Source organism: Pholis gunnellus (assembly GCF_910591455.1).
Source record: "Pholis gunnellus genome assembly, chromosome: 1".
Lineage (NCBI taxonomy): Eukaryota > Metazoa > Chordata > Actinopteri > Perciformes > Pholidae > Pholis > Pholis gunnellus.
This window is the reverse complement of record NC_136528.1, coordinates 27,005,004-27,029,568: the sequence shown is the minus strand read 5'-3', so window position 1 is coordinate 27,029,568 and position 24,565 is coordinate 27,005,004. Positions and strand designations below refer to the sequence as shown.

Here is a 24,565-nt window from a genome sequence, read left to right as displayed (position 1 = left end):
CCATAGCTTCTATCCGAGTTTTCCAGGAGGGTTTAATCTCTTCTGAGGATTCTATTGTTACCAGGAGAGCAGAAAAACAACACAGAGCCGGCCTCATTTTTCCCCAGCAGGAAGGAACGGCGGTGAAGAACTGAAGCCCAGCTGTAGCCGATTATGTTGAGACAAGCAGCTCCAACCTTTGGACCCCAGCTTTTCCCTCGTTTGTTGTTTAAATAACCAGTCTGGTCAGAGAATTATTCACATGATAAACCAGTTTTCAAACTGTTGGGCTCATGTGGACAAAATGTTAAAATTCCCCTTTTTGTGGGACTAATCGGGGACTATCTTCTCTTAAGGCTTCTTACATGTTGATGCACCAATAGGATTATTTCAATAATAGTGACAGGGGCTGTTCTACATAAAGAGTACTTTTATACTCAAGTATTTGAATGCAGCACATTTTACTGATAGAGAATGTTAACAGCTTGGAATTACTTCTTGAGCTTTCACCCTGTTTTGACTCTTGTTAAACATTTATCTATTTATTAAAGACATGTTACTTATTACTCCCCACCCCGCCCCTCCATACGCCACATTTTGTGGATAAAGACTAAAATGACCCTAAAATCATGTGATCCCTGACCAGGTCACCTCAACCTGCAGGAACCAGTCATTCCCACACAACCTGATCGTCAGCTCGTCGAGTTCTCTCTCTCTCTCAGAGGCAGCTCATGTTTTAGAGATGTTTGGAAACACACAAAGTAAAGCTGCCTGTGACCGGCCATTAAATGGCATCACACTGTAAGGCAATGGGTCACTATTGAATAACAGAAAGGGAACACTTTGCTCTGTAATCCTGCTCCTTTCTCTGCAGTGCTTCACACCTAAGAGCAGGTGGGAATCTGTGTCCCAAGTCGACGGATCTGAAATATGGCAGACTGAGCCAGAGCTACATTTAGCTGCTGATTCAAAGCTTGTGTCCAGAGCGCTTGCGGTGTAATTTAGTCTGCCTGCTTTGACATTAAAATTGAGTCTAGAAGTGTCAGCATTTCCTCTCCACGAACAAGGCTCTTGTGGCTACAATATTAAAGTTACAAAAACACTTAACTGAGTGTATGAGGTCAGGGAGTCACAAAGGAGACACACAAGCTAAACTCTTTGCCAGTAAGTTTATTTCAAGATATTTTGTAGAACAGGGGAACCAATGATTACAAAAGAAAGTCCATAAGTGTTCTACATGCTACACCTTAACCTAATTTATCATGCTTGCCTGGAAAAAGTACATAGAAATTTAACAAAAAACGTACAATTAAAACTGACATACTTTATACTCACCGTTAACTTTAATGTACCTTTCTCTTGCCTCCATGCACGCATTTCTTTTTAAACATTACATTTAGATAAAAAAAAAATTAAGACTTTTAGGCGCTTCTTTAAACCATAAAGCAGTTTTTCCATTAAAGACAGAGCGCACCTATAAATAAAAAAACAAAAAGAATGATATCCATTTGGATAATATTGGTGGAAAATGGAAAGCCTCGACTTCGTTTAGAACATAACGGATGAATTTGCATCCTACCATAAAACAAAAGAACACTTAAAGACGCCCATATAGTGCCGAAATGAAAATGGAAGTCTGTCCGACTCATCGATCTTCAATAATCACATTGAAATAACACATTTTGATAAAATAAATATCGCACATCTGCTAGAAATAAATAATGATTACTGAAACACCTCACTATGTTAAATGCTAAAGTGAGACAGATTTCATCTACGCGACCCCGATGGTCATGTGTGTAAAGCACTAGTGCGGCTTCGAGTGTCTCTCGCGGCTGTTACCTTGAGGTAGATAACACATTTACATTAACGCCTACGATAATGGTTGCTGCTGGCATCATGTGTCAGATTTACAGTATGAAAGGGATATTTTGGAAGCTTTCTTCAGGGAAAAATGTCATGAAGTCAAGCAAAAATTAAATCATCCAAATCCCCCTTTTTTTCCTCGGTATCCCCAACCAGGAAAGGCAATGTTAGTGTCTAGCACCTTTCCCTATGTCACACCATCATCCATCTTTCTTCTAGTTGCTTCTCTCCTGCTTTCCGTTCTTCTACAGTACTTAAGTGTGCAAGTGACATGCCAGTTTAGCAATGAGGACGTAGACATTAACCCATGAAGGCCCGGTGACCAAGGCTCAGAGTGACGACCCAAACTCTTTAAATATAATAAATCACCCCTCAACTCTTAAAAAATAAAATAATTAAAAGTAACCATAATAAAAAAAAAAGGTATGAAATGATTCAAGTTCAATGATATACCGTATTATAAAAAAATTAAAAAAAATAACATAAAAACAAAACTGCCTAGATTTTGTGTCGGAGGATATATATTTCTTTAATTAAGATGCTTGAAGATGCTGCTGTATGTTTTGTGGGCGACCTGCGGGGAGCATTTGACAGCGCAGGGGGTGAGGGACGCCTGGATGGATTTTAGAGGCAAGTCATCGGTGCTGGCAAAGCCAGGCAGGGCCAGAGAGTCCAGCTGAACATTAAGGACAATCTCCGTGTTCCTGCCGAGGAAGCTGTCGTCCAGCTCTCTCCCCTCCGAGGGCTCCGTCTCCGAGCTGGCCACGGTCTCTCCGGCCCCCTCTTCCTTCCGGCTGAACAGGCGGTCCAGGTAGCTGGTGTACGTGCTCTCCTTCTGGAGCTGGTCCTCTTTGTGAATGTCCCAGCATGCTTCGTCTATCAAACAGCCGTTCTCCCCGACTCGCTCCCCACAGCCGAAGCTCTCCCAGGGCTGAGCGGGCCAGGCCCCATCCCCGCCGACGACACCCGACCCTCCTCCGCCCAACTGGGCGAAGTTGACCAGGCACTTCTCCTCCTTCTCCTGACTTATGGACTTGGACATGGAGCCTGAGCGGGGAGCCTCCAGCTGGGAAACGGAAGAGTTGAGCTCGTTCAGGAGGCCCACCTCGTGGAGGAGGGCCACCTCCTGACAGGGCTCTGGCTGCAGGCTCAGTTTAATGGTGCTGGCAATGAAGGAGTCAAAGTCAAAGCCTTGGTTCTGCTGGCCTTGGGGCTTCTCCGTCTGGTGTTTCTCCTGCTCGCTGTCCTTCTCCACCGGACTCTGGGTCTTCTCCGCCTCCTGCAGAGCGATCTGGGCCTTCACCAGCCCGTTCTTCTCGCACTTGCTCTTGGCCTTGCCCTTCTCCTTGCTCTGCTGCTCCTTCCAGTTGGAGAGGTCGATGATGAGCTTGGGCTCGTAGTAGTGGTTGACTTCACTGTCCCTCCAGATGAGGTTGTCCAGGTAAGAGGGCGACACGGCCTTGTAGTTACAGGTGTGGCTACACTGCAAGTCACAGTATTTGTTCTCGTGGTGGTCTTCCTGCCAGGATCGCTCTGGCTGGAACATGGTGGAGTAGTCAAAGGACGGCTCATCCAAGAACTTCTCCCGATCTCCATCAGCATATTTACGAGGATCCACCTGGAAACGGACAACAGCCACCAGTTAGCCTCAGCAAACAGTCCATTTAAAATGAGTGAGGAGGAAGACATGCTATCCCTGTAAAGCTTTGGATTGCAACACTGGAAAGTATTTTCAATTATTTTGTAGATATTGTTTTTTAGAACGACACTATGCATCCTCACATTTGCATACTAACAGTTATCTAAAGCATTCAAATGTGTTCTTAAAGTTTATAAAGTAAAGATAAATAAAAACTACTTGTTTTAACAGGAGTACGAAGATTCAAACACACCTGAACCTCCTCCTCGTCCGTCACATCAGAGAGAGCCCTCGGGTCGACCTGAACTTCATCTGGGTCGTGGGTGCTGTGCAAGTGCCAGTCCGCCTCCGACAGCTGGCTCTCATGATACCTGATAGGAGTATCATAGAGACTTCAGTAATCAAACATGCACAAAATGACAAAAAACAAACAAACTCCATTACAGGATCTAACTATGCAAACACACCATGTTTTTTTTTCTGGTCATGTGACCTGCATATTCATATTTTTACAGACTGTGGGAAATATATAGCTTTGCATGTGTGAACCTGGTCACAGAGAGCAGGTGTTTGAGAGAGCGAGCATACCTGTCCCAGGTGTGGCTGTGGCTCTGGTCCATGAGCAGGATATCATCTACTTCGTCCTCAATGTGGAAGGGGTGCAGAGAGACAGGCTCGTCGAGGGGGAAGGAGTAGTCAGCCATATAGGGGTGGGCCAGGGCCTCCTCCGCAGTGAGACGATCCATGGGGTTAAAGGTCAGGATCTTCTCCAGGAAATCCAGGGCTGCAGAGAGGGAGGACGTTGAGATCATCAAGTAACAAATGTGAATTATGAGACACAAGATCCTGACCCCTGCCTTTGGGCTGTGTTCACGACAATATACTGAGCTTGTGAGCAACTGCGAATGAATAAGGAAGTGGGACTCACCCTGGGGACTGATGTCAGGCAGCAGCTTGGCCAGTGGCGTGTGAGGCTTGGACATGTCGTTGCGGATGAAAACGGGGATGACGCTGTGGAGCTCCTGTCGGTCTTCCTCGCGCAGCACGGGGATGGACTCCAGGATCAGCCGCATCTGCTCCAACTCGTGGGCTCCTGAAACACCAGGCAGACAAACATGAGACACGTTCTCTGAAGGGTCACACGACATTGAACATCTGCAGGACTGAGTGAGTGTATTTTGGGTTAGGCCGAGCGCAGCGGATCACGAGAACAGAGATGTTATTTGTCTTGTGTTCAGCTCGAGGCAATTTCGAACAAATTAGAGTCGGTCTCACAGCTCCCGCTGGATGTGCAAAAGACTGCAATAAGGAAAGTAAAAGCAAACCCACTTTGGGCCAATCTCTTGTCTGTTCTGAACAAAGACCTGAACATATGCCTCAGACCTGTGCTCCATATTTACCTCAGAGTCACCTCGTCTGGTTTTAAAGACTACTTGCTGGTACGTTTGTGTGAGTCAGAGGCAGGAAACCAAGTCGACATTTACCTGCAAAGAGGGTTTTCCCTGTGAGCATCTCTGCAAAGATGCAGCCAGCCGCCCACATGTCGATGGCTTTGGTGTAGTTGTTAGGAGACAGCAGCAGGCGAGGAGACCTGTACCACTTGGTGACCAGACCTTCAGAGAGATGGCCCTGTGTTAGAAGGGGACATGGCATATTTAGTGGGACTCGTAGGAGAACAAGAACTTTTATATTGATTTCCCCCCCCCCCAAAACCACTGGTTCGTTCACAGCTAATGAGGCTCTAAAAACTCATTTCCCTCAATAGTAGATAAAATGTGACTGACATGACTTCCCTGTGCCTCTGGGTTTGCCTATACAACACTGCTGCTAACACGAGTCCCAGAACAAACCACGCCTGCTGGTCCGTGCTAAACTTGATAACCCCTCGTACAGTCTCCTTGGCGGACCTGCTCTGTGCCGGTCACGTACGCAACACAGCATGGAGACAAAGACCCCAGAGAGAAAAGACAGATGAAAAGGGGGAGATCAGACATGTCAGCAGTCAGAGAGAGCGGGATAATCCCCCGCTGCCACACTCTCCACTGACCAGTGACACCAATCTGCACTCCACTCTCACACAGAGCAGGACACTGAACACAAAGGAAACTGACCTGTGTGCCCGCACACACGGGGACATTGGGGGATGGGAGGAGGTAAAACAATACCCACGCTGCCCCCCCCCCCTGCAGTGGAAGTCCGTGGTCAGACTAAAATGGTCGGCTAACCACCGAGCCAGGCTTTAGTTTCTGCCCTAAGTTAGCCGCAAATACTTTACGTCACACTATACTCGAGTGTATCACTCCTGTTTTGATGTGCCTATAAATGACTCGCCATGTAGACTGTACATGCGACTCCCGTCTTTGGGTAAGCAGCTAATAGGTATGTCAGAGTCTAGCAGTGGCCTTAACAATGAAGCTTATCAGGAATTACAGGGCAGGTAACACCTAAGACTGAAACTTGCAAAGCAGTCCAGCACCCGGTCTGAGAAACAGCCAATAAACTGCATGAATGTGGTCACAGTGGAGAAATATCTGCAGCCAGCTTAGCAGAGCATTGCAACAGATTTAGATTAGGTTATCTTGAGAGTGTTGGGTCACTGCATCAGGACAATTCTTTGTCAGATGGACTCTGAACTAAAAAAAGGAGCAGATTAGAGTTCGCCTACCAGCTGAGGGCATTACAGTGCATTAGCTGAACGCTCCAGCTCGCCCCTTACTTTTACTGATCTCCAAGTGAGCCACTAACCACAACGACACGGAGGCGGGAGTTAAAGCGTCAGTCATCTCAATACCTCTGGCAACAGTTGGTGAATAACTTAACCGCCTGATCTAGATCAGACCGGGTAGACATTTAGTGACTCATAAAAGGCTCCCTCAAGTGTTTCTGGCAGCGGTTTATCACAGAAACCCTCAGCAGGTCTGACCAGATGTCAGCAACGGTGGTTGGTGACGAGTCAGTGAGATCACCACCAGCCCAGCCTCCAATTGCAGGAGGAAGCTGTGCTGCTTCACAGAAGCCAGTGACTGAAGACTCACGATAGACGTCCTTGCCGGCACTGAATGTATTTTAGTCTAAACCCACCCACCCACACGTGAATAATTTCACAGGCAAACCACTTTAAATAGCAGGTTAAGTGGAGCTTCACTGCATCTCACCACACATTGTTCATCAATTCATTAGGTCCATGTGTCCGATCTGTCCCATGTCTGATCACCATAATTCTTGCTATTTTTGGTTCCATGATAAAAACCATTAGTTGCAAGAAACTGCAGGATATTTTGAAAATTTGGGAAAATAAGTGAAACCAGGTCTCTGATATTCATTAAGCCATTAGTCGACTCCCCAGCATTTTTCCTGTTAGATCGTGTGAAGTCTGGTGCCAGACAGGCCTGTTGCTGGCTGAATATTTAGGTCAAGTGTGTGTGTGTGTGTGTGTGTGTGTGTGTGTGTGTGTGTGTGTGTGTGTGTGTGTGTGTGTGTGCTTGCAGTTGTGGTTTTGTAAAAGACCTCTGTGAACCTTCCACCCCCTTCTTCTTATAAAATTCATGAAAGTGTCCCTGTTATTATTTCTTTACAACAGATCAAATAAAGACATTCTGATGTAACCTGTGAAAACTAGACTGGATTTCCCCTCTAAAACACATGTTGCCACACTGAGCAGATGTTATATCACTTAACTAAGGTACATATTAAATGTGTTACACTATCCTGGAGTAAACCTTGTGTAAAACCAAAACGTCTTGCTTCAATACAACCGATGCTAAACCTAAATTGGCGAGTGTTATATCCACAGTACTCTCTTTCTATTGCTAAAAAAGGCGGTTACAACTGGAAACGCAGGCAGCTTCAAATAAGGCCTTGAGAAATGCTCCCACAGCAGCACAAAGGGCTGGCTGGGAAAAGGAGGGAATCAGGGTTGGAAAGTTGGATGAGGGCACGTGAATTCTTGCCATTCTTGATTCTGGGCCACCACTAGGGTGGGCTTTAAGGTTCACAGAGGCAGGAGCAGCCTGCTTTCTCAAAGTAAAGAGATCCCAGAAACACAGGTACTCTTGGCAAGCTTCATACAGTATACTTAGAACAGAACCATTCAGGATCATAAAAACCTGATGGAAATCATGAGGAGGTTTTTCTATTAACCCAAATGATACCAAAAAAAGAAGTAGTAAAGTGGGAGATAAGGTGGAGCAAATGGCTTGTGGCTATAGCACTGGTGCATAAATCCATACAACACATTACTGATACTACACAAAGTGAGGTTCACTGGTAACGAGCCCTTCTTTATTTAGAAACAACGTTATTCAAATAACATGCACTCTGTCACCCAGCTGCCCCGACTCACCCCGTCTCCTAGAAGTAGACGGTGGTTGTGAAAGCAAATTTGCCTCCAGTGATTCCGCCATAATATCCGACCAACACTGAAACCAACGCCTCCACACTCCACTAGGCACCATAGTGTCATTTGCGGGTGATGGCTTCATTTCCAAACAAGCCTCATTTTCGTCTGAAACGCCAGACACGCACACTCAATCAGATGAATATAGGTGCCCTGGAAAAGTGGCTGGTCGAGAATTCACAGTTCTCCCTCCCCCACCACCATTGTTATCATAGCAGAGACAGACGAAACACAGCAACACGGTTTGGAAACGAGAGCCGGGTCAAAGCCCGTTAAAGTCAGTCTGACTACAGCATTTGTATTCTTGACCGCAGTGCTACGGCAGACAATAATCAAACACAAGAGAGCTGACCCCAGTCAAGCAGCTTTTCAATGTTTCGCATCAGGAAAAACTGCTTGTATAGAGGGAAAACAGCCCACATGGCAAACTCTGCTGTACGGGAGAAGTGCAGTAATGCTGGGTGGGTGGCTATAGTGACTTAACTGTGTGAGAAACTTACTTCTTCCCGGCAACTACAAGACCTCGCCTTCCTCTTCCTATTGCAGAGATAGCTATTGCCTCCACTTAACATATGACTCATGTGAAAATATAGAGATCAGAGCTGAAAATGTGACTAGACTGCAATAACATGGTGGTGGTGGTGGTGGCGTGCTGGAAACGAGCAGTTCTGGTAAACAAGTGTGTGTGTAAGTTTGTCCCAGAGTGATGTATGCTGTAGCAGGAATCCAGGCTGTGTAAGGGATATGAATGAGGCATATCATTCATATGAATGATGCGATCCCTCTGACCCAGCCAGAGGGATCGCATCTCGTGAGCCCATTTCAGACCCTCCAATGACTAATCTGAGACACACGTGAGTATCTGACTGCCTCTGTGCTCCCAAAGAGATCCAGCAGCTACAGAGGGAGGAGGAGGGGCTTCCCAACCTAGATTTCCTCACATCACACCACCATATGGCCTTTTCATAAGGTGACAGTAACACACAAGGGCAATGCAGGCCTTCCACCTGGCTACAAGTAGACACGATGATCCACACTCTTCTCACACTAAAGACAACCACAACCTACTTTACTGCTACCATTACACTGCCTCACAAACAAAACTCTGGGTTTAGGGAGAGCATTACAATATGTACATCTAGGATTGGGTGTGTCAACATCTGGCTTTTAATGCCCTGGTTTACAGGGCATTAATATCTGTATATATTGTAATGCAGAACGTTCATAACTGATCTGCTGCAGACTCAAGCGTTCAACATTCCCATTAGAAGCTAACAAAGGCTCAAGGCTGAACCTGCCCGTTTTGGGAATGCTACATTTGAATATTTGCTGTATTTTTCTCACCTAGAAACAAGGATTATCTTCATCTTTGTTAAACCACAAAAACATGAACTCACTCATCTGTATATTTAGACTTGTAATGGAGCCCTTTTCACTTCAAACTTTATTCACCTAAAAGGTTCCCATGGCTGGGTTTTCCACAGCCTCACTTCTCCTGACAAAGGAACTAGAGGCGTTACCTCAAGGAACCACATCCCGTCTTGTTTACTTCCTGCTGTGAAACTGTCACCGTGGGGGTGGGAACCAGGTTACTGGGCAATAACACAAACATCATGTGTCAGAGCAACAAAGCACTCATCTTTAGGAAAACATTTGCTATATCTGCTCTTCTTAAAGCTTTAGTTTGAACAGCATTTCAACACAGTCATCACAAAGCACCATTAAAAAAAAAAAGAATCACATTCTCTCCTCGAACACAACAGCTAGCCAGAGACTGGCCATACCTTATGAGAATAGTGTGGGTCCATGATACGGGCCAGCCCAAAGTCCCCGATCTTCAGTACCAGGTCCTCTGTGTTGACAAACAGGTTGGCAGGCTTGAGGTCGCGGTGCAGCACATTGGCAGAGTGGATGTACTTAAGGCCCCTGAGGAGCTGGTACATGAAGAGCCTGGCATGGTCCTCAGACAGAAGGCCCCTCTCCAGCAGCTGACACAGGTCCGTTTCCATGTACTCCTGTACAATGTAGACAGAGTTGACCTCCGTCAGGGACACCACATCCTCCGTTAACCTGCGACCGTTGGGGCCCAACGTCTCAAACACCTGGTGACATAAGAAGAAGTGTCAGTGTTGAAAGTCAGTTTTCAAATTGGACAAAAGCACTTTTTACAACCCCAGAAAATCCAATTCATTCTCTTTGAGTTTTTGAGCAAACATACCTTGACAATGTTGTCGTGGTCAAGGCGTCTAATAATCTTGATTTCTCGCAGGGCGTGCTTCACACTCTGGGGGTCCGTCAAGATGATTTTCTTCACGGCTACACGCTTGTCACAGTCTGTGTCCACGGCTGAGAACACCAGGCCGTTCCCTCCATAGCCCAGAGGCTTCAGGTCCATGTAGCGAGAACCCAGGTCGAAGCCGTGGATGTTCATCAGTGACTCAAACTTCTCTGCCATGACGACTGTTTTCGGCTTTTACGCCAAGCTTCTGCTGTCTCTTAATGTATGGTCTTTGGCCTGTTTCCGAATGTATCACCGACAGAGGAATTTATCTGACAATCCCTCCACTGCTTCAGCGGCTGAGCTGACTGAACCCTGTACAGACGACTACCGAGTCCCCCTGTCTGTCTGTCACTGTCAGATTTGGGGCACTGATGTGTGGTGAAATCTTTGTTCCATCTTGAGTAAGGGGATAATGTTAAAAATTGAATTTCTCTTCCGATCCTGGATGTGTGGATATCTTTATGTGAACAGTTTAAATAAAGTAATGATTATAGACTGCAATGGAATGGTCTTTAAGGCCAATTAAAAAGCACTGAGACTAAAGTAAACTATAAAAGCATGTAGTTGCATCCTTACAGTGAGGATACATTCAGTGTTTGACTGGTCCTGAGCAGCTTCATGTGTTGTTATTTTTCTTCTTTTTTTGTTTATAACTATTTATCTGTCTGTAATTCAAATGAAAGTCAAGTCACCTGATCTATAAAACTGAAATGAGTCTGGCCTTTAAGTCTTCAAAGTAATGTTTCACTCTCAATGATCAGGTGGCTCAAGTTCGCCACAGTCGCAATCAAAACTATCCTCCATTTTACTTGGGTATAACCTAAAAGACAAGAGAAAAACAACAAAAAGAAGGTTAGGAACAAAACGCAATGCCGTGCCAGGACAGAAGGGTTACAAGTCCACCGTTTTGTAATAGTACTTCTCCACCGTTGCACGAAAACGTAGTCAAACCTAGCTCTTACTAATACGTTGGTTGATTTCACAAGAGCCAACAAACAACAAACCGGCTTTAGGTTCAACGTGGTGTCATAAATGGAAACTAGACCTCCCACGCCCGGTTTAGGCGCTTGCTAGTCCGGTTTTGGGGGTATCGATGAAATATAGAACAGACAGCTCATTAGCTAAGATTACATATCACACATTGAAGAAAAACGGTCTTAATTCTGTGCTTTAAATGTTATTGGTATTCACGGGGTCTGTGACTGGCAGGCGGAAAAAGTCAGGAATGGAAGCATAACGGCGAGCTGACAAGCTAGCTACCGAGACACATACCGTCTACTGGGTCCTAATATATCACACATGACCACATACACCGTATTATAAGGGAAACTACGATATCAACGAACCCTGCCCGTTTCATTAACATGTAAACGTGAGGTTAAAGAGAAATCCTCCGACAAAGCGAACAAAGGAGTCGTTGTTGGCGGAGGCTTCTGACTACGTGTTACGGCTCTCCTCGCGCTAAGCAGCACAAAGCCGACCTCGCTTAAATCGTTAAAAACGACCCAAACCTACATTGAAATGGCATTTAATGTCAGTGATAGTGACAATAATCTACATATAGTAAATTACTTACAGTCCGTATTCGTAGCATTAGATTCGTTATGTGCTTAATCAAACCCAGACGAGGTTTGACCGAGCTCCGCTGCCGCTCTACGGATCTATTGCAATCGCCATTGAGGCTGGGCAGAGCTATGGAAGACAGCGTGACGCCACGACGCTGCCTTCAAGGACAGTCGGATATACCTCAACTACCGTGAGAATTCTTCTCAATGTGATAGTTGAAGTGGTATTTTGCGGCAATGTTAAAGGATTGTTGGCCGATTTTTGTAATCATATGAAATAAATATAATTACAAAAAATAAATTGCAGCGCATAGTAAGTAGCAGTGCATATTTGTGGCAGTCTTAGATACCTTAACATATCAGATATTGTTGAGTATATTAGTAACACAACGCCTAAACGGTCGTTTTTACATTACACATTGGAGCTTCGAGCAGTACTTGAATGCAACAGGAGTCATTAACAACATGTGTTTGTGTGAGATCACGTGACAGCGGCGGATTCAAAATCCAACTCAGTATTTACAGGTTTATGGATGAAATGATAAGAGCATAGGTGCCAATACTATTCTGCAGTAAACAAGAATGCTATGATCATCTCTATGTAGCATATAATCATAGCACATTACAAATAAAGTTCAACCACTGCTGCAAAAACATATATCATAGTGCTGTTTATAAGATCCAAGTAGAAACAGACATATAAAAAAAGACGGAAAGATGCTTGCTTGATTTTGTACCGCACCGTAACATGTGAACAAACTGATAAGGGATGAGGATAAATAACATTCTTCCGTATCCTATAACCAAAAAGGAGAGATGAAAAAAATCCAAAACTGGTGGGTGCGCAAAATGCTGCAGACCAGACGCTGACAATCGCGTGTCTGACCTGTCCCTTCTTTCTATTTGCTTTCTATTTTAATCCTTTGCAAATATGGTGCTGTTTTCCGGAGTGAACTACGAATTGTTTTCCCCACTTGTTTTTGTCTTCGGTGGGTGTTTTCGGATTAGAGCACGTAATGCATTAATGGTATCATTGAGAAAAATCGACGGTTCACTCACTGCGGCTTGCGGATTTAAAAAGTCCATCTGACACCGAGAAGCGCAGGGTGTTTCTCCGTTAGTTAGTCCGCCCTCATATCTAATCTCGACGAGGTTTACACATCCCGAGCACAACAGAGGCGGGAGATCAAGGAAGGCGGTAATTTTCTCCCTTCAGATCCCTCATTCCGACTGCGGTTGGTGTCCTGTACTAGTCTACCGCGTCTGGTCCTCTCTCACTGTGGATGCTGTGACTGGCAGACGGATGGGCGTGCAGGCAGCAAGCAGCATCACAGCCGCAGCATCAGCATCCGCAGGCAGACCATGTGGGAACCCATGTGCCCGAGAATGCAGATCCCTCTCACAGGCCGGGATGGGCTCTGCGATGGAGAACATAAACTGCATGCGGACTGAGCGGGATGCGACAGACTCTGAGAGCGACTTGTTTCTGTTATTAGTCGGACCAGCTGAGAGACATGTTGAGAGAAGACACAATATACCTTTTATTAGCTACTCTTGTATTATTGGCTGATAGTGAGATCGTAGTTTATAAAGATGCTTTGTCTCGTGCATCATTCCCAAAGACATACAGTAATAATATATAATTATAATATCTCACAAGATTAGCTAGATCTTAAAGAGCGATGAGAATTGGGACGTATAATTAATGCAATTTAGAGCCTTGTTTGGTTTGCTGATGTCTAAGTTAGGCCACTCTGAGTTCATCTCTCTTTATTTTATTTTTTTTTAAAGAAAGGATATAGTTTCAAGAAGAGTTTCTATTTTTCATTCCTTCATCGTAGGTTTACAATGAATATTTAGTCAATCCTGCTAAAATGATACTTTATTGATCCAAGTTTTGATCCCCCTCCTCTGTTGGAAGGTCAGAGGTCAAGTTAATGCAATGTCTTTGCTCGAAGGCACTTCAGTAAAGGAGACACTTTACATCTTCCGCACGTCAGAAACTAAGATAGACAGCGTACATTTTCCTTTCATCAGACCATATTTCTTGTTAATATCATTACGTCCCACTGGCCACTGGCGCCATGATTGCATTGCTTCTGATTGAAGTTACATGAATCATTAAAACTCTGATTTTTAGATAAGGTGTTGGCACTTGTGTGCCCATATGAGTGCTCTTTACCCTCTGCGCTAGATGAATGAGCAGAGGTCAGGGTAAAGCTGACCCTATCTGTTGGTGTCAATAGATAATTTTCTCACTTTTTGATTGTTTTAGAGAAGACAGATTAAAAACATAATCTTCCTCCTCTGTTATTTGTTGTTATCCTGCAGCAGGACTCCCCTTGTTCACGAGACAAAGAGTTGACATCAAGTCTTTGACTGTGTAAGTTAGTTGGGATGACATAGGCTATCAATGCCTTACTGCTGCTGCCGTGTTGCTGCAATGCTTTGTGGTCATTAGACAAAACAAACACTGAACTGTTGCAAACTTGTTTGATGAGTATCGCCTATGTGACGAACGAAGTTGCTGTCTACGTTAATCTGCTGTTAATCACACTTTCACCAGCATCTGAGTGTGTCTAAGCCCAACTCCTGCATAACTATCCTCTACCTCACCATAACAAAACACATCACCAACCTGCTCTCTTTGTTGAAGATTTATTTTTGCCTAGAATCCAGGCAAAAACAGAAATATACTCAACTTAACTAACATGACACATTCATGCATGTCTACTTGTCGCTTATTTCGTATGTAACCTTCCTGCCACTTACCAGAGCTGACATTCTCCTGAGACGACCTGAGCAACATGGTACAGAAGTTAACAGTCCATCCGGGAGAGTTTAAACTGTACATCCAACACTGCCAGTTTGACCAGCAGACAGGTGAAGAGCGCAGTCTAGTGCCTCCCTGTGTACGTGACTCTTTTGTCAGAGCTTTTGCCGATGTGTTATCCTACTCCATGTGCCTCTGGTTGTGAGGTGGAGCTCCATGGAGAGTTAATATAGGCCAGGCCAGAGAGGGGAGGAGACTGCTCTGTGTATGGCTTGGCCTGTCGGTGTGTCAGATCCACCACCATGAGAGTCCGTTTGCCACCACCTCTCTCTGTCTCTCTCTTTCACTGCTACTTTCTTACTCTTCTCTCTTTCCCTTTCCTCTTTTTCAGATGTGCTCCTAAATTTCATGTCTTCATGTTTTGGTCCAGTCTAAGCAGAAACCAAACAAATCTTTTGTGGTCTGCATTGAAAATGTATTCCTCTTTCTGGGTGAGACCTTTGCAAATCCAGTTTTGGGGATTCATGATTTTTATCTGTCAGCTTAAATCAAAGGATTACACGCTCCTGATGGGCTGTGAATGCTCTGCATCTTTTCGGATTAGGAAAAGCCTCCAAAACACTTTTGAATTAAATGAAAAATACATGCTCATGCGGATTTTTGTCACATTACTCCTCCTGTTTTGCAAAGAACAGAGCCTGCGATATATGTCTGTACCAGAAGGCACTTTTATGTGTTTGCAGTTCATCCTCTGAAGTGAAGTGTTTGTGTTTAATTGCTTTGCTGAGTGATGATCTCTCCTCTGCAGAACGATGGTTGCCTGTTTTCCTCCCGCTTCACAAATCACATTTGTTTTCCTGCTTTCTTTACTCACAACATCACATGGTGTCTTCCACTCTCTGCCTGCGAGACTGGTGCTGCTGGCAAGCACTCCCTCCGTCCGTCTTGATCTGCTTGTCATGTGGCAGGATGAGGGTGTCTTGATAAACGGGCATGTTTGGACTGTGGAAGGAAACGCGTGTATTTGTTTGATATTTAAACCAGACTGCTGAGGGGTCTGGACCAGCTGTGTGTTATCAAAATATCTGAATGGACGTGTGAGGAAATGAGGGCGAAGCCGTGGGTTTCGCGTTGTTTGCATATGTTTTTTTCTGACCACGCTCTTATTTTTTACTTCTAACTAAGAGATTAATTCACGATCTGTGAACTCAAAGAATAGCCTGTATGGGCAACGCTGCATGGACTCAGTTGATCAACACCCTTAATTAATGAATCACTGATTACCCTGAATAAGTGCAGGCAGATACCATAACATAACACAATTTACAGAAGCACTATGGCCTGCTCTCTACTGGCACTCAGAGCGATTCATACTGATCTCTGCTGTTTTCCATGCTGTGTCTCTCTGCTGTTGTATAACGGGCTGTCTCACTGGACCTGAAGCAAAGGTGCAGAACGGATCAAGAGCGTACATGAGTTCTTGCACCCAGGATAACTTCAATGGCCGTTTGACCCTCACAGGAGCTGTGTTATTCACACACACACTGCTCATGTCAGATACCACGCAACTCAGGTATTTCACAGCGCTGTGAAAGAGGCCTGCACAGAGAAAGCGTTGGTACACATTGACCACTGTGACTGTGTCTCCATTGCAGGGAGCAATGTTTACATAATGCCATCTTTTTGTGGTTTGGTGTTAAGTAAAGTTGATAAGTAAACGTTAAATGCTCAGATAGTCAACTGCTTTTGCTCTACTCATGTATGATTGCTTCATTTCTAAAACTCTCTGGTCTTTGCCGGAAATATTTTGGAGAAAGCCTCCTCCTCGTACCCATTAACTCGGAGAGAACTGGCTGTCCCAACTGTTTTCTGTTCAGGACGTTTTGTCAGTACCGAGAATGTCCACACAAAGCTGCTGAAAGGTTCCTAGTTGAATCTCACTCTGCTGTTTGAATGATTTACTCCGAGGGTACAGTGTTAGTGGGATTTGATTACGTAACGCACAATAGGTCCACCATCACTGGCCTGGGATTAGCCTTTTTTCCCCTCTTTTTCAGGTGGACGACTTTGTCTCAGATCTGAGATGAAACCAGCAGCTACAGAGTTAAAAGGCTCATCAATTGAACATTGTAATGCAAAGAACACAACAGAAACTTCAGAATCATCATTGGGGAGGGTCATGTTCATGAAGCCTGTTCATATGGCAAACAAGTAGATCAAAATGAAATGTTTTTGCATTAAAGGCATATTTTGAACAAGAAGAATCGATGAGAGATGAGAGATGAGACGACACGAGAGGAGAGGAGAGGAGGGGAGAGGACCATCTGCCTTTGCTGTCCTCTCACCATATGTGAATGGAGCATCCTCGGATCTACAGGGCTCTGTTTGTGTATCTGTGTGTGTGTGTTGGGTGTATGAGCCATCCTCTCAATGATGTGATGTAACCTGTTGTGCCCGCTCCTCGCCCTCAGACAAATGATAAAACACACCATAAGTTTTCGAGATATTCTGAAATGATTTAGTGATCTGGCAGGGACATTGTGTGTATTTGCGTGTGCTGTGCGTTTGATGTGATTGAATTTGTTTGCATGGGGTCAGAGATAAAACTGGGTGTTTGGTGGTGATGTAAGAGGATCAGAAGCTTTGGAATCTGGAGGTTTCTTAACAGGACGAAAACAGATACCTTTCACCTGTAAGTGCTCATGTGTTTAAAATGACTCAACAGGTTCAGATAACAAACATGTTATCAAAGTCACCTCCCTTGTTTTCCAGACCGTGACTTTTTTTTCCTCTTTTCTTGACGACATAGCCAGTAATTAATCTGGTGTAAATTTACATGTTGCCTTGATTAGTCCAGAGAAGCTTGCCCGCACACATTTAGATAGCTGCAGGTATAATATTGTGCTTCTAACTCACTGTTCCTTAAATGCAACACTGTTATGCATCGTGGCAACTAACTTCCATAAATGCTATCATCTCCAGGACAGGTATTACCAAGACAAAAGAGCAACTTTTATTGTTTTGAACATGCAGTTTGAAGGGGATTGAAATAAAAACCTGTATGCAACCTAAAATCCCGAGCCGAGGTTAATTTACACAAATTCTTTTTACAGTCCCAGGTAAGTCACTTCCCAAACGTTTGATGACACACTTGGGTGGAAACTTTTTCTTTTTTTGGCAATAAAAAACCATAAAGATTAAAAAACAAGGTCAAAGTCAGAAGCTGCCTGTGATATCTTCCAAGGTGACGGAAATCCCGAAGCAGCTCAATGCCAGAAAGAGACCATAAAACTCTGATAATTACACAGAGAACATACTGTCCAAAGCATTACAACAAAGAGAGAGAGGTAGACAGATTGATGGATAACAGTGGCTTTTCAAAGCGCTGTCTATAATGTCTACTATCTAGATGTGTGGTTATGTGACTGCAGCACCTCTGCCCCCTCGCTCTCTTCTTACCGTCTACAAGGTCTTATTACTCACAATATTTGGGTTTCAAATAAGATCAAGGATCTGTGTCATCATTATCAGCGCTCTGCTGTCTGAACATATCATGACTTTTACTTTTGTCTCTGTTTTGTGCATGTTCCTGCATTAATGATCTACATGTGTGTTGTGTCAGTGAATGACACGTGTTTGCCTGTAAACACTGGCGTTCTATTTGTGAAATACACAAATGGTACATCTGTGTGAACCTGTGTTTATATATATTTGAGTCGAGGTCATGACGGCGTTCCCATCTAGAGGACCTGTGACTTGGATATTCAACAATTGCATAACAGTTCTGTTATCTCTCCTCCCAGACACATTTCCATTTGACTTCTAGCAGCTCTCTCTCCGGTACCCCTTCAGCCTCTCATCTCACGTCGGGGCACACCAGTGGTACGTATAGGATTGATCGGCCTCTTCTCTCAGAGTGTGTGTCACAAGCGGTGAACAGCAGCGCTCGCCTTTAATCACAGGCCGATCACAGCTGAAACCTGAAACTCACACAGATATGCTCAGCGTGTTGGCCTCCGCCCCTCAGTTCAGTTTCCCTTCAGCTAAACTGAGGAGGACCACGCGGTGGACGGTGCATTGATGCGTATCATTGATGGGCTCGTGTGAGACACAGCTAGCCAACAGCATCAAGGTTACCAGCATGGGTTTCGGGCCTGTCTTTTAAATGTGGCAGTAGTCGGTGAAACCGCGCCGCAGCCGCCTCCTTGGCCTCCCTGCAGTGGCTCTGTGTGTCTGGATCGATGCAGCACTAGAGCGGGCTAAAGCACACAATGTCTGCAGAGTGACAGGTCTAATGGGCAGCCTGTCTAGCCAATCTTGGCCTGACCTAGCCAAGCTGTCACTGCGATCTGCCCACCCTGCATACAAATTATCGGATAACAGGGATTCACAATGCTCTGCTTGGATTGGCTATCTAGACATCTTTGGGCTGACATCACGGGCCACCTGCCGCAAAGAAACGCAGAGGATCTTTATCTGAGATGAATCTTTCAAAGACACGCCAGGGTTTTGAAAGTCAATATGGCTTCCTCTCCAGGGACCAGATAACTCGTCTTTTAAAATGGGATTTTTCCAGAAACACGACAAGCAGGTCTGTGCCGGACTATTGATCGGCCTGTGTAAAGCATCAATCATTAACCTGTGCTACTATGGCATGGTGTGATAGGACTGGAAGTGGAAAAACACATTGCTGTTATTGCAGGTTGGCTGCACTGCATCCGTCCTGACACTGAACTCGGGTTTGTTTTGCAACAACATGTAATCCTGTACCACGGAACGCTACAGCCCTCGGACCAACTGAGGAGTGGGTTCATTGGGTAATCTGGCGACGTGTGTGTGTGTGTGTGCGTGTGTGTGTGTGTGTGTGTGTGTGTGTGCTTATGTGTTTTTCCAGCTGCACTAGATGCTCCACAGTACACCCTAGTGTGGGATGATAAGTCGGAGCAGAGTTTTTTGGTTGATGGGTCACTGCAGTTCAGTTCATCTCTGCTCCTCTGCAGTGCTGATACATATTTTGCATAATTTTAAAAAATTAAATCGCAAATTGCAAATGAAATGGGATTAGGGTTCTCCTTTGCATCTGTTGGAACACTTCTTTGCAGCCTGCCTCTTATTGTGATGGATTAGAATCTTAGATTGAGGCGAGGCAGAGTTAACCCAAAATCCCATTAAAAATGCAACACAATTTAAGATAGAGGGATTGTATCACACTCCAATCGTTACATAAGATGACAGAGGAGCGTCCACCTCTGCTCAGCCCTCTATATCCCGCTGAACCATTTCTCTTTCTGTCTAAATGAACACGCCTCCTGTGATGTCACAGCGTTGCCTCGAGTGTGTGGTGTGTGTTCGCGTGGACATGCATGTTCTAATTATAGTTTGTAATGAATGGATGAGTGTGTGCTTTCAGATAAATCCAATGCCACAGACAGGTCAAGACAAACAAGCCAGGACTGATTTTTGTTTTGTTTTTACACCTCCGTTAAATCCCCACTCAGACACTCAGGAATGTCATGAAAGATCTCATCTAAATGAGGGAGAATGCAAATGTTTTGCCTCTTCTTCTTCTCTGCACTTAAATCAAGGATTTGTCTTTTTTATCACAGCTATATAAACTATGTTATGCACACCTGCAGTAGTGCTCAGCTGAGGTATTTTCACAAAGAAAAAAAAGAAGATACCACTGTCCATTCCATATAAGGCTACAGGTTAGCTTAGCTTAGCATAAACTCTGGAAACAAGGAGAAACAGCTAGCTCTGTCCAAACAAAATCCAACTACGACCTCTTAAACTCACAAATGTGTGTTTAATCTGTATCAAGTTGTGGTTTTACAGGGAGTTTTGGGCCAGAGTATCTCTTGAACTGGCACAGTGACTTTTTGGATTTCTGTCCTCACTGTGGGCTCACCAGCCAACCAGCAGAGCATGCAGGTTTTCTCATTGTGTAAAAAAACATAATCCGGCTGGCATTATGTTTCCATCAAAGTGTATTTGCAGTTGCAAATTAGTATTGCATAAACTTAATTTCTAGGATAAATAAAAACGTGGTGCAACATTGATTCCTATGACAAAATAAAGAGACTTGATTAGCTAATCAGAATCCAATTAGGGAAGATAAGAGTGAAATCAATGGCTGGTTTTGTTTAATTGCATAACTGGTCTTAGTCATGCATGAACAGCTGAACTCTGCTCATTTTAAAACAATAGAGAAGAGCAGAGCAAGTGTTAGATGTGGAGTGGCAGCTGAGTTTTATGTAGAAAGCACAAACAGACGGAGAATATTCAAAGTCTAGAATGACGGTTACTTGCTGCACATTGAGGTGCAGGTGCAAATGGCACAGGATGATGCTTTGAGATGCAGTGTTTCATCATAAGGCTGGTGAAGACCTTTGTCTCTCTATGTGTCTCGTCTCTATTTCTCCCTTTGTTTCTGAGATTGTTGACATCTCAGGATAATACTTGTCTTATCCAAATTTCCAGGCGCTTACCGCGTTGTCAAACCCTGCAGAAGGAGACTACTATGTTATGCTCTCTTTATATTAGTAGGCTATCAAATTTGAAGGCTGCACAAACTCACTCTATTTTGCTCCTTTTCTGGGAGAGGGCCGGAGGCTTTGTTTGCAAGCCTACTGCTTCTGTGTGTGCACTGTTCTCACAGACTGTGCATGAGCACATATTACCTCACAGTAATCCTTTTTTGTGAGAGAAGAGAACATCAATGTCCTAGAAAGGCTTAATGGATCCATTTTTTAAAGCAGAATATGCAAATCTATGCCTTACAGAGACATAGATGCTGATTAGGAGGGCACTCTACTTAATATTTGTTGTTGTCCAATGAATTGAAGTTGCCGTGACATATTATGAACAGGGGAAAGGGCCTCCAAAACGTCCGTAGTCCCAGGGCAAGTAATATAAAGGCGCCTCCGCCTGCTGGCCCTGTGTAAAGGCAAATACTAGCTAACACATTTGCCATTTTAACTTGAATAGTTTGTTTACAGCTTGTTTTGCTTACACACTTGATGGAGGACACATCTCAATATGTACTCCTCATCACTGACAATACGTTTGCAAAAGAAGTGTTTACAGGGTGCACTGAAATTCTCTCGGTTAATGTTTACAACGTGTTCAAAAGCTTTCTTCTCAGCTGCTTTCACCTCTGCTTAACCCAAATTGTCTGTGTATGGTAGTGCTTTAACGTGCTATATTCCACTATAACACAAATACAGACCAAGCAATGTGTCCACATGGATCAGCATGTGTCAATGTGTTGTCTCCAGGATCTTGTGTGTTATGTAATGAAGACCCAAGGGCCCAACAGAGGAAACAGACAACAGAGACTGAGGTGAGCACAGAGGGTCCAAGAGCTACTGTTTTCTTCTTCCTCGTCCGTGTTGCAGACACACAGAGTCCTCCCTCCAGGGTGGCCTGTGTGTTGATTTGCTTTCTGCTGTGGGTCTTTGGACTTTACAGGTAGACACACTGGGAGTGAGTTAGTGAATGTACCCTACTTACTGATAAGGAAGCAGAGCCACAAAGTGTGCATCAGTGGTCTAACATCTGCTTCTACAAGCCCTCGCCATCCTCCCAGCCCATCAGGTCTGTGTGTGCAACCAAGCAGAGCATCTCCCACATGTTACTCACATATAGAGAAACAGGCAGCACGCGTGACAGAACAGTAGGCCTGCGTATTATCCACATGTGCCTACTCACTGGTCTCCGCAAACACTCACAAGACAATTGTGAATCCACACTGCCTTTAACACAGTACAGACAAACCTGTAGTGATGTCCTGAAGATGTGCTGAATGCCTCAGAGGTCAGTTACATAATGTAACAGCATCAAAACAAAACTCACAGCACAGACTCTCATTTCATAAATCCATGCATTTATGCTGTGCGGGTTTAGGTCTTTTAATGTGTAGCTAAAAATAAACACAACCTCTCAAACTATCATATACGTGGCTTATTTACCATTGTACCATTAAATATCACATCATTTCTTTTTTTTTCTCGAGTGAATATGTTTGGTCATGTTCTCTGATAGGCCAACAACATCTTACTACATACCACAGGCACATTTCCCAGGGCCTACTGTACCAACTGTCTGACATGTACAGTTTACATTGGAGACATGGCTTGATAACTGAAAAATGGACATTCTCGTTAAATGTGCTTTATACGAGATTGGGAGTATTGCTATTGCCTCTTAAACTATAGCAACAGCGTGAACTGAGTTAACAGAGTTTACCTGAAGGGGAACCGGAGGGTGGGTGCTCCACTTGTGCGACACCGCTGTTGATCTGGACGACTTTTGTAGCCGTATGAGAGCATTGCAGAGCGGCGGCCTTGAGCTAACCAGTGGGGCACTATTGCATGCACTAACATGCACTAACATGCACTAACATGCACTAAAACACATGCGGCCCGGAGCAGCTATGTCAAGGAGAAGCTCAGATAACAACACACACAGAGCATAACTCCACTATGAGTACTCAACTGTTAAAATGACTTAAATCTCACTGACTCACTTACTTACTGACTTAACTCGATTTTGTCACGATTAGGCTTTGCCTCTGTGTTCTGGGTGTCTGTGTTACTCCACTCTACCTGTCAGTCACTCCCTCAGCCTAATTCCCTTCACCTGCCGCTGATCAGTAATCAAGCACTTCCCCCTCATCAGCACAACTCTTCTCACCTGTTCTTCCCTCTTCATAAGCTCCTGCCCATCAGTCACTCCTTGCCAGATCCTTGTATTGTGTATACCCGCCCGTTCGGCTTGTCCTGTTCCCGGTTTTCCCGTCTGTCTTCCCTGTCCTGCTGGAATTTCCTCCCTCGTCTCTTGTCTATTCCGTGGATCCCCTGCCGTGTCCTGTAGGTCTGCTTGGATTATTTTGTTCATTAAAATTACTTTCTTCACACTACTCTGCCTGGTCTGCGCTTGAGTCCTCCACCATGCCCCGTGACAGATTTTGGAGGCAGCCAACCCATGTTTTACCACGTCTCTGGTCAGGTAGCTTTTTAGAAAGATACAGAGACTTTTTAGGTCGGGTAGAATCCAGTTAGATAGAACTTTATTAGTCCTGCAAGGGGAATTGTTTTTGCTAATGTTATCTCTATTAATCCAGTTAGTTCACTTGCTTCCATGCTGCAGCATGCTGTGTTTGCGTGTCAATTTGTTTCAAATGTGGCATCACAGGGCGTCGCAATGGCCGTGGACGGGATCATACAGGTCAAAACCTTAGACTGTATAAAATGTTAACGTAGTCTCCGTGACGTCACCCATAGGTTTCTGAAGAGCCATTGTGAAGCTCTGGCCGTCGCCATCTTGGCAGCGACGACAAAGCCTAAAGATGGGCAAAGAGGTGGATTGTCGATGGAGCTGAAGCAGGCTCAGGTGACGCAGCAGAAGAGACAGCTAGCGACCTGGTACGGCACCCACCTGTCAATCAAAGCAGCCAAGCCCTCAATTATGCTGAAATTTAAGCCTCAATATAATTTAAAAGGGTGAGTTAAATAATTTACCACCTGTACAAGGATAGCTGTAGAAAGCAAAACCGATTTTTGTTCCAGGCTGTAAACACGTTTATTTCTGCTGTAAAATTAGGCATTTATTTCAAACAGGAATGGAAATTTCAAAGGAGAACATACTGGATGTAGTGTTGTTGTCAGAGAAGCCAGTATTTCAACATATGGTCATTTTATGAACTACAGTTAACAAATGACATATTGTGCCTTTAAAGGAGGTTTATTTGAGAACAGATAACTTTGTAAAACAAGACATTTTTTTTATTTCACGTTATATTGCACCGTAATAAAAGTAATTTGTAAGAATGGTCGACTTGTTTGACTTCCACAAAAAGGGTTTCACTGGAACAATTCTTGTGTTATTGGTGCAACACCATATTTGATGTTTTATGTAATCTCATCAAATTGAGCAAAACAACAGAAGCGGTAACAGATATAGTGCCTTTGAGCAAGGCATATTCCCAAATGTGCACATCTAATATTCTGCACCGAGGAGCTTGCAGCTATGAAAGTGTACTGACATTGATATAAATGAGACACAC

The 24,565-nt window shown here is 44.3% G+C and overlaps 1 protein-coding gene across 2 annotated transcripts; it reads right to left on the bottom strand.

Annotated features, from left to right (window-relative positions):
* Positions 1-1,140: 1,140 nt before the first annotated feature.
* On the bottom strand, positions 1,141-14,683 carry mapk6 (mitogen-activated protein kinase 6). 2 transcript variants are annotated; one of them, XM_079160892.1, is made up of 8 exons: positions 14,499-14,683; positions 10,099-10,981; positions 9,665-9,982; positions 4,969-5,113; positions 4,413-4,577; positions 4,073-4,268; positions 3,738-3,855; positions 1,141-3,463 (listed from the first exon to the last, which is right to left on the bottom strand). In XM_079160892.1, exons 2-8 carry the CDS (start codon positions 10,333-10,335, stop codon positions 2,375-2,377), a joined length of 2,268 nt encoding a protein of 755 aa, XP_079017018.1. In that variant the 5' UTR covers positions 10,336-10,981; positions 14,499-14,683; the 3' UTR covers positions 1,141-2,374. The 2 variants fall into 2 exon arrangements, with proteins under 2 accessions (XP_079017018.1, XP_079017019.1); XM_079160893.1 differs by lacking the exon at positions 14,499-14,683 and adding an exon at positions 11,738-11,836.
* Between the last annotated feature and the right edge of the window lie 9,882 nt (positions 14,684-24,565).

Coding starts and splice junctions, on each gene's coding strand:
- mapk6 (XM_079160892.1), bottom strand. CDS start 10,335: ATGGCAGAGAAGTTTGAGTCACTGATGAACATCCACGGCTTCGACCTG. Junction 4,269..4,412: donor GCCTGACATCAGTCCCCAGG/GTGAGTCCCACT, acceptor CCCTCTCTGCAG/CCCTGGATTTCCTGGAGAAG. Junction 3,464..3,737: donor CGGACGAGGAGGAGGTTCAG/GTGTGTTTGAAT, acceptor GTCCGTTTCCAG/GTGGATCCTCGTAAATATGC.